Source organism: Tachypleus tridentatus, chromosome 10, assembly GCF_004210375.1.
Source record: "Tachypleus tridentatus isolate NWPU-2018 chromosome 10, ASM421037v1, whole genome shotgun sequence".
Taxonomy (NCBI): domain Eukaryota; kingdom Metazoa; phylum Arthropoda; class Merostomata; order Xiphosura; family Limulidae; genus Tachypleus; species Tachypleus tridentatus.
In genome coordinates, this window is record NC_134834.1 from 93,013,338 (window position 1) to 93,024,771 (window position 11,434).

The following is an 11,434-nucleotide window of genomic DNA, read 5'->3' on the forward strand; positions in this document are numbered from 1 at the left end:
TTCTATACCTAACTCACCTGATTTTTGTTTCTCTTGATTTTCGGCATCACGCTGAATCACCACAACTTATTTTGCCTGCTTATTTAGCTGACGTTTTGTTATTTCTTTCTAAAAAATAAGGCCTCAGGTTTAATTTCCCTTGGATATCCTTTGATGCCTTTATCTATCTAATTCTATGAGAAAAAAGGAGATAGTCTCTTTAACCCCTATCAAGCTAGCCTGCAAATTATGTCTTTATTGTTGGCCACATGCTAATATTGTTTATTGTGGCTCTAAAATATGAATATTGTACTCTTACACTCAATGTCTAATTAACTAAGTGTAGTGTTACGGCTGGTTATTGTAGACTAGATAATCTAATATACTTAAACAAATATTCTGCATTGTTTTACTCTGAAATGATTGTTTTTGAATTTTGCGCAAAGTTACACAAGGGCTATCTGTGTTAGCCGTCTCTAATTTAGCAGTGTAAAACTAGAGGTAAGACAGTCAGTCGTCACCACCCACTGCCAACTCTTGGGCTATTCTTTTACCAAGTGAGATTGACCGTCACATTATAACGCCCCCACGGCTGAAAGAGCAACGATGTTTGGTGTAACGGGGATTCGAACCCGCGACCCTTGGATTACGAGAAACAGGAAAGTTTCATGTCCGTTTCTACCAGTTGTTATGGAATTTTAAATATTTTAATCGTAACCCAATTTTTTAGTCAACATTTATTGTTTGTTTCCATGATAGTCACCTACACACTGTTTACTTTTGATATACACCTAAGAGGTGAGACTAATGGTTTCTTAATTACTTCTAGTAAAGGCTAGTGTGGTTGACCTGCAATCTCAGTCGTTTAACTTTCTAACTATCCTGACCAATTGCAAATATATTACATGATGCTTATTACTGTAAATAATTTGTTTGTTGTTAAGCAAAATACTGAGGATTACGGTATTTAATTATTTCAATCCGTACTGTATCGCTAAGACAGGTGTGTGAAAATATTGTCTCAGAGCATTTTTGTATTTATTTTTAGAGATTGTTTCTGGGGGAGTCGGTGTTTTCTTATAGCAAAGCCACATTGAGCTATGTGCTGAGCCCACCGAGGTGAATCGTGTCCCTGTTAGAGTTTGTTTACGATTTTCAAGAGTAGTTGAATGGTTAACACAAAGACAATGGTTCTGATGTTAGAAGTAACAATGCTATTGTACAAAATGTTGAAATTTTGGTTCGTGAACACGATCATTAAAGATTTAGTAGAGCTGGCCAAGAAACCACAAATTCGATCCAATACGACAGTTTCTTTTTTTTTTATAAGTAAAGAATGAAACAAGATAGCAAATTATATAACAGCTTTTAGATTTAAGCATTACCTAAAAACTATTGAGAAAAACTCAAATTACAGATTAAACAAGAAGTAACATTTTGTGGTGGCCCGGCATGGCCAAGCGTGTTAAGGCGTGCAACTCGTAATCTGAGGGTCGCGAGTTCGCATCCCCGTCGCGCCAAACATGCTCGCCCTTTTAGCCGTGGGGGCGTTATAATGTGACGGTCAATCCCACTATTCGTTGGTTAAAGAGTAGCCCAAGAGTTGGCGGTGGGTGGTGATGACTATGTGCCTTCTCTCTAGTCTTACACTGTTAAATTAGGGACGGCTAGCACAGATAGGCCTCGAGTAGCTTTGTGCGAAATTCCAAAACAAACAAACAAACATTTTTGTTAATTTGTTCTTAATTTTTTAAAGGCGAATGTATGGTTTTAATACACATTTGTGGAACAAGGGCATTTGTTACAAATAAACGGCAGGGTAAGAAAAGCAAGGAGCTTAGGGGCATTGAACTTTAGCACAAGAGGGACGCGAAGCTTATTTTATTGACCTCTGATAATAAATCTTGAGAACTGAAACCAAAAGTTAGTTTCTTAAAATAAAGTAAATGAAATTTTGAAGAGAAGTCCACAAAAATATATAAACTATATGTACTTCCGCAGAGTCCCCGAAAATGTATTATTTCAAAATTAATAACATTAAAATCAAGAGCAACAAATATTTTGATTTACTGATTTTGAAGTTTGTAATGTCATTCTGTGTTGCAGCCTTCATTGTGCATAATTTTTCTCGTGATTCATAGCACAGCACGTTTTACTGACATCGTGACAGTAAAAACGCTAAACGTCCCTTGTGTAATGTCATTTTAGTGTCTACTGACTGACTGACAGACAGACAGACAACACAATAATGTATAATATTGCGAGTGATTAAAAGAAGTGACCCCTTTGAGCCCGTTTCGGGAGAATTATAAGCATGGAGTACATAAATATCAGAGAGATATTTTTTTAAAGATTAAATGGTCTTTGACATTTACTTATGTACAAGAACAACTTGAAGCATTTTAAGTAAGCCCTGTAATTCAGTTCGAAATAACAACTGAGACAAGACTGCCTAAAACCATTATATATATGAAACATGGGATTTTTTGTGGAATTTTTGTTAAGTACAAGTAATAATAACAAGCAATTATTTACTTATGTAATATAATTTTGCCCCAAATAACTTATATCTACTGACTTCTGTACAAGTGGTGATGGTTGACCTTGTTAATTTACTATCAGTTAGTGTAATATACTTTTACTCTAAACTGTTTACATGTGCTTACTTCCCTACAAGTATTGCAGGTTAGAAATGTCAATTTACTATCAGTTTATGTAATATAATTTTACTTGAAATCAGTTTACATCTATTTACTTTCATACAAACGTTTCTGGTTGGTCATATAACTTTAAAAAGTGTTCATTTAAACGTCTGTCTAGATTTTATTGTGAATTCAAAAATTTTTTGCGTATTCTTGGAGTTTATAAAGCCTCAAATATTCGATTAATATTTTTTAAAAAAAAACACCGTACATTTACTGCTGCTAACTGGGCAAGTAATGAAATATATTTGAATAGAGATCTGAATTTTAAAAAATGTGAAATATTTTGCCAAGATCTAGATTTAAATAATAAAAGTGGATAACTTTTAAACAATGAGTCGAAGTCTTATGAGTTACAAATTACATATGAGATTTCAAACAAGCAATGGCCCGCCGTGGCCAAGCGTGTTAAGGCGTGCGACTCGTAATATGAGGGTCGCGGGTTCGCATCCCCGTCGCGCCAAACATGCTCGCCCTTTCAGCCGTGGGGGCGTTATAATGTGACGGTCAATCCCACTATTCGTTGGTAAAAGAGTAACCCAAGACTTGGCGGTGGGTGGTGATGACCAGCTGCTTTCCCTCTAGTCTTACACTGCTAAATTAGGGTCGGCTAGCACAGATAGCCCTCGAGTAGCTTTGTGCGAAATTAAAAAACAAACAAACAAACTTATACTTCAACAGATACCATAACGCTGGTATGAAGAGCCGTTTTTTTTTAGTTATACCCACCTCCGGAATACTTTGATCCGTGAACTTTCAACTTCGCCTCATAATACACTTCTGCTATCAATTATCGTTCATTAATTAATCAGACGAAACACTGTGAAAGGATTGCAAGCAAGCGTTGGGTATTGAAAGCAGGTAACAGAAAATACCCTTACCGTCACGACTTTGGTCGCTACCTCTTCCTATAAAGTTACCCTGCCCAATACACAGTGTACACTATGTTTTAAGTATATACATATTGAGTTATTAAAGTTTATACAAAACGTTTGGTGAGGTAATAATGAAAGCTATAATAGTGTGTTACTTTATTAATAAATTGCGTGAAAGTTAGTATTCTTGTATTATTTATTAATAATACACCCCCAGACTTTTTAAGGTTCATAATCCGACAAAGGACGAGTACCTCAGCTTGTTGGTTATAAATGTATTAATAACGTTTGAACATTTCTTATTAAAATTATACTTATGGAGATTATTTAGAAATGCTAGCTTAGTATACAGTTTTATGATTACCCAAAATTTTCCAATTAATCGAACCTCTTGAGGTGTTATTGCGATTACAGTTGAAAATATCACTCTGTTGGTGTTCAAGTGATAATTCAATGGATTCCGGTCCTCATGGGTTTTACTTTATTGGTGTTTTGGTTTATGATGTTAAGTATTTTTAAACAGATTATTACACCAGACTGGATTTAGTAATGGATAAGTTAGTTGTTGTTTTTTTTAAATTATTTTAAATCTGATCTAAATGAATAACTTATTTTGATCAGGAATTCTTAATAATAAGAAGATGAGATCAAACGTCCACACAAATGGTCGTCATTTTCAGTGTTAACTGCTAACAGGTATAAACCTGAGTTTAACGCTTTATATTTTCATCTGTTTAAAAGTTATATCTAAAAATAAGACATTGGACTTCTTTTAACAAGCTTAAATATCATTAAAGCTATTTATTGGGTTTTCGAGGCGCTATTCCCCTTTTGTAAATGTCCATAGTGACACCGGCGGGCCCGGCATGGCCAAGCGTGTTGAGGTGTTCGAAACCCGGTCGCACCGAACATGCCCACCCTTTCAGCCGTGGGGGCGTTATAATGTGATGGTAAATCCCACTATTTGTTGGTAGAAGAGTAGCCCAAGAGAGACGGCTAGCACAGATAGCCCTCGAGTAGCTTTGTGCGAAATTCCAAAACAAACAAACAAGCAAACGCATCTGAATAAAACAAGTATCAGGAAATGTGTTTAAATTTTCCACTTTTAGACGTTTAAATGTTCAATGAATTTTGCAGAAAATTGTTCTAAGCCAATGAAAAGGAATCGGAACGGTACATTTTCAGAAGGACTATTTTGTTTTCAAATAATTTTGAAGTGAAACATGACAACCTAAACTAAAAGAAATGTTCATTTTAGGCCTTACTTAGTAAATAAAACCCACTCTATCAAGATCTACCCTCTTAAATATCTACACCGTGAAAGTTGGATTTTCATCAAGTAATCTTGTAGCTCATACATAAATGTCTACAAAACGTTTTTATTCGAAAACTGTATTTTTATCTTGTGGACATCAAATTATAATAATACACAAAATTTACAATACATTACAGTTAAAGCTCTAAATCAACTTGCCGTCGCAGAAGATGCTAACCAAATCTTATGAATAAATATATATACTAGTAAAAAGAAAGCACTTAAAAGTATCAAGCTATTAACATATTATCCAAAAGTTACAGAAAGCTTACTGAAAAACATTAGACACATGTTACGTGTTTCGTATTCTGAGAAAGCCAAAAGCTTGCAAAATATTTATCTTCGATTTATTCAAGGTGCCACAAAATTGTATCAAATTATTGCCAAGGTCCGCCAGATGGAACAACAACATATTTATGATGGCCACCACCAACATAACCCCCGTGTCCGTAAACTCCTCTGGATGGATGATAAGGCACGACAGGAGCAGAGGATTCGACCGTGACGTCAGCAGGGTTCTCACTCTTGGTTCCAGGCTCGTTGGTAATGACGTGAGCTCTGAATCCTTCGGGACCCGCAGTGTATTGGACATTTCTTTGGCGTCCATCGGCGTCAGAGAGTTGATAGGATCCGCTAACACTTCCGTATCCATCGCCAGATTCCTGGCGGGCACTAGCACCACCAATAGCGGGAGCAACATAGCTAAAAGAATAAGGTGTGGGAACTGAAGGATACACTGGTTGTTGGCCGTAGTAGCCTCTCTGTTCAGAAAAATAAACTCGTTTTGAGTTATTCGCTTCTAAATATTCTCTTGTCAATATCGTGACTGACCTATTTCATTACAAGGAATTTTTAAAAAGGCATCATTTATTATGTAAATAATAACATACACGTTCAAAAACACTACAAAATGTAACATTTTTTTAAAATGAAAGTGAAACGTTAGAGTTGGTATTTTTTCTTCACTAAGCTATCCTATCTGTTCTTTCGTCTCACTTCTTTTCAAAGTTGTCCTATTTATACTTTGGTGAGTTTTCTTCACTAACTTGTCCTATCTATACTTTGGTGAGTTTTCTTCACTAACTTGTCCTATCTATACTTTGGTGAGTTTTCTTCACTAACTTGTCCTATCTATACTTTGGTGAGTTTTCTTCACTAACTTGTCCTATGTATATTTTGGTATTATTTATTATTTAAACTGTCCTATCTGTACTCTGGTATTGCTTCTTCTCAAAGCTGTGCTATCTGTACTTTGGTATTTTTCCTTCTCTAAACTGTTCTATCTTTATACTTTGGTACTATTTCATCACTAATTTGCCCTATCTGTATATTTGGTACTATTTTTTCACTAAATTGTCTGTACTTTGGTATTTTTTCCTCCCCTTAGTTGGCTGTGTCTAATATTTAGGAAAGCTTTGTATTTTGACACTTTGTGCATGTAACAGTTTCCTCATATAAAGATTCTAAGTTTTAGTAAAATAACGATGATGAACCACAAATAAATTTTATGAATTTCAACTGTTAACAAGTTTACTTTAACACTTCAAACCACGAGGTGAACGTTTGTCACTACATTAACATTTAAAATAAAATAAAAAAATTTCTTCCTGCTATATAAGAGATAGTGGTACTAAAAGCATTATAATTTTACTTTCTTAAGTAACTAAAGATTTATATTTGTTTTCAGAGGGAGCGCTAAACATTTGGTTTTTCTTTAGTTCTTCTACGTCTGTTTGTTTTTTAATACACAGAATAGACAAACATTTACAATTTTATCACGTGTTTTTCAAACTTAAGGTCACTATTGCATTTCAGATCTGATTAATATCAACTAGCATGAAGTGTGTGTGTGTGTGTGTGTGTGTGTGTTATGTTTTTCTATCAACAAGACATTAGGCCTGGTATAACCTAGTGATTAAGTCTTTCGACTCGCAATCTGAGAGTCATGAGTTTGAATCCCTTACCACCCAGCATGCTTGTTCTATATGATTGTTAACTGGGTTATAAAATATATTGGCTTACTAGATTACAGATGGACCACTAATGTGATGCGCGGACGATCGAACAAAACAAAAACCACACTACTGCTCCAAAAAAGGGAATGTGTTAGAAGATGATTTAGTGGGCTTTAAAGGAAGGAATCTTTTATAAAATTATTCAAGTAGGTATAACAGTATTATATGAATGTCTTAGAGAAACGGGTATAGATTAATAGATTAATTGAAATATTAACAGAAACCAGGTTAACAAAACTTACCGCTAAGCCTCCTCCTACGCCACCAGCAAATGCTCCAGCATGTCCTCCATGGAAATAACCACCTGCAGCTACCAATCCTGTACCAGCCAATCCTCTGGCTCCTCCCCCGACAAATCTCCCTAATCCTCCTCCAGTAATAAATCTACCTGCGCCTCCTAATCCTGCACCAATGAATCCTCCTTCTGTTGCAGCAAAGAATGCCAAAATCACCAGAACCTAGATATGTAAATAAAGCAACAACTGTAAACACAAATAAAACCATATTGCGTTTTTAATTTACCACAAATAGTATTTCAGAAAGTGCTTAATAATAGTAATTTCTTTGACAGGTTAGTATATTTTCGTGAAATAATTAATGATTTACGAGAACAGTTTGAAAATTATTGCATTCATTTGAACGAAATGGTAGCGAAATGCATCGTATCATTGGATTGACGGTGTGCTTTATTTTTCTAGATATGACGCGAATCGAAACTCAGACTTACATATAAATAAGTATTATATATACACATATATACTCACCTGAATCATTCTAACTATTAAACAGACCTCGAGAAATGGGAAGTATGTATTAAAAGGATAGTTCGACGAAGCTGTTAGTTACTTGATTTTGAGCAACTTTTATACTGACACGAACTGTGTTACTTTACTGACGTCACTCATAACAATCCAATGGGAGTTGTTCTATCTTAAAGTAACGAAAATACAATATCAAATTTCAGTCACGTAGGATACTTTCTGGTTTCCTCAAACAGCCTTGGTTCAAAATATCCCCTTCTTCCACATGAAGGGATGACGGTGGAAAAACTGCCCTAGTTTAGTATGTGTGATGAAAGACAAGTTGGAGGTATGAATAACCACATTTTACTGGTATTTAAGAATATGAACTTATGTGTCTTAGACATTGAATCAACAACACTATGAGCTCACGTTCGTGACTTTTTCTTTATTGTAAACCTAACTTATTAAACTTTCCAGGTTAAACAAGAAAAACTAAAATTGTCGTTATTTCTACAGCAATCTTTCAATCTTTGGCAAAGGCTTAAAGACATTCGGGGAGGGGGGCAGATGACAAAAGTTCCAAACTATGTCATACAGTATACGAGTTTCACGACTTTAAATAAACTTAACTTATATAAGTTGTATAGATTATACGAGCCAAAGTCGTAACAATTTATGTTAGTAATTGACCTGACAAATATACGTCTGATTCTAGTCTTTATTAATGGGTGTTTTTCTGATTTTCTTTAATCAGCCTAGATTTCTCTCGCAACACTAAATACACTGAAAAAATTACTTTGTTGAAGATATTATGATCAAAGACATACTTATAAAGATACATATCTTTTGCGTAGAGAATGCTCATATTAAAAAATTGACCCAATCAGATTCGAAGTTGTTAGTAATATTTTTTTTTGAAAAATTGTTCGATGTAACCGTAGTTTTAATGACCATATACATTTCAACTCTACAGAAGCATTTAACACGCTTTATTTGTAGTCAATCTAAGATCATTTATCTACAAAGAAGCAATATATAAAAGGATTTTAACCTCAACTTGTGCTCTACTTTGTGCATTTCAATAATTTAAAAGTTCCATTTACTAATCCTATGGGACAATCGCAGTAAATAATTCAGGTGCTAACAAAAAAAAACATCAAAAGAGGTAATTAAAAAGTGTGATATATGCAGGTTACTAAAGGTTTGCAAAATATAAAAGATACGGTGCACGTGCTGATTTCACCATATAACACGATATACTACACCTTTTGATTAATGATAAAATGGTAAAACATATATTTTTATATGGTCAGTATCTTATTGGTCAACATGTATAACATATCTTGTTGTGTAAATAATCACAATATTACTAATAAAAAGGTTTGGTGTATCTTACTGGTTACTAAAACCTGGCGAAGTATATAGGAGATGTTATAGTAAGATATAGCCACTTCTCTCTTAAATTTGACAATATAACAAGATATGTTATACGTGATTATTACCTTGGTGGCATAATAAAATATGTTCTACATATTGATATGGCAAGATATGTTATATGTAATTATCACTTACAATCTTGGTGATATAACAAGATATGTTATACGTGATTATTACCTTGGTGGCATAATAAAATATGTTCTACATATTGATATGGCAAGAGATGTTATATGTAATTATCACTTACAATCTTGGTGATATAACAAGATATGTTATACATGATTATCACTTATAGTTTTATAGATATAGCAAGATATACACAATTATAACTTATAGGTTTATAGATATAGCAAGGTATGTTATACATATTGATATAACGATATATGTTATACATGATTATCACTTATAGTTTTATTGATATAACAATATATGTTATACATGATTATCACTTATAGTTTTATAGATAGAAAGATATGTTATACACGATTATAACTTATAGGTTTATAGATATAGCAAGATATGTTATACATATTGATATAACAATATATGTTATACATGATTATCGCTTATAGTTTTATTGATATAACAATATATGTTATACATGATTATCACTTATAGTTTTATAGATAGAAAGATATGTTATACACGATTATAACTTATAGGTTTATAGATATAGCAAGATTTGTTATACATATTGATATAACAATATATGTTATACATGATATAGTTTTATTGATATAACAAGATATGTTATACATGATTATAACTTATAGGTTTATAGATATAGCAAGATATGTTATACATATTGATATAACAATGTTATACAAGATTATCACTTAGAATTTTATTGATATAACAAGATATGTTATACATATTGATATAACAATATTATACATGATTATCACTTAGAGTTTTATTGATATAACAAGATATGTTATACATGATTATCACTTATAGGTTTATAGATATAACAAGATATGTTATACATATTGATATAACAATGTTATACATGATTATCACTTAGAGTTTTATTGATATAACAAGATATATTATACATGATTATTACGTACAACATTTATGACAAGTTTTGTTTTCCTCATTGATAAAATGTTTTCTTGCTCTTGGAAATCAAAATCACTTTCACAGAAAAAGCCAAAGTTAAACAATGACTCCACAGTGGCACAGCGGTATATCTGCGGCCTCGCGCTACTATAAACTGGGTTTTGATACCCGTGGTGGGTGGAGCACAGATAGTCCATTGAGTAGCTTTGTGCTTAATTCTAAACAAACAAAAACCATTAAATACATTGTACATCTAAAGATAATCATTACTCAAGTAACTTTCAACGTTTCACAGAAAAATTACGACACCACATTCTCAGAGTATTGGTACAGATGAAGTTTTGCAAACAGAAAACATAAGTAATTTCGTTTGGAATATGAAGACAAATATATTGCTGGAAATTTAATTTTTAAAAACGTACAATACATCGCGAAACTAAAAATAAATTATTTTATAACAGTTCCGTAGTAGGTCATATAATAATAGTGTTTTATTGCATTCCCATAATAGGTCATATTAAACTTGCTTTTTTTTGACTTTGTCATATAAAATTATCAGTAACAGTCATATAAAAAATTCATCTCTCTCTATAAAATTATCTTCTCTCACAGTCCTACAGTAGTCATATAAAAATTATCATCTCTAACACTCCTAGAATAGATCTATAAAATTATCTTCTCTCACAGTCGTATTGTAGGTCATATAATAATAGTGTTTTATTGCATTCCCATAATAGGTCATATTAAACTTGCTTTTTGACTGTCTTACAGTAAATCATATAAAAATTATCTTCTCTCACAGTCCTACAGTAGTCATATAAAAATTATCATCTCTAACACTCCTAGAGTAGGTCTATAAAATTATCTTCTCTCACAGTCGTATTGTAGGTCATATAAAAATTATCTTCTCTCACACTCCTACGGTAGGTCATATAAAAATTATCTTCTCTCACAGTCCTAAAGTAGGCCATATAAAATTATCTTCTTTCACAATCCTTCGATAGGTTATATAAAAATTTTATTTCGTCATAATCCTGTTGTAGGTCAAAGAAATATTTTTTCTCACAGTCTAACTATTGGTCATACAAAAATTGTGTTTGTCACGGTCTAGTAGGTCATATAGCAACTGTTTTTGTCACAGTTCGACAATAGGTCGTTTCAACTTGTATTCTGTTGCACTCCCAAAGTAAGCCACATCAAACTTATCTTTTGTCATAGTTCTATAGTAGGTTATATAAAAATCTCCTTTTTTCACAGTTGTACAGTAAATCATAAAAATTGTATTTTTTCAAAGTCCTATAGTACG

At 33.0% G+C, this 11,434-nt stretch overlaps 1 protein-coding gene across 1 annotated transcript; it reads right to left on the reverse strand.

Moving 5' to 3' along the window:
* Positions 1-4,915: 4,915 nt before the first annotated feature.
* On the reverse strand, positions 4,916-7,791 carry LOC143229882 (uncharacterized). The gene is made up of 3 exons (XM_076462747.1): positions 7,651-7,791; positions 7,129-7,344; positions 4,916-5,632 (listed from the first exon to the last, which is right to left on the reverse strand). Exons 1-3 carry the CDS (start codon positions 7,657-7,659, stop codon positions 5,249-5,251), a joined length of 609 nt encoding a protein of 202 aa, XP_076318862.1. The 5' UTR covers positions 7,660-7,791; the 3' UTR covers positions 4,916-5,248.
* Positions 7,792-11,434: the final 3,643 nt, after the last annotated feature.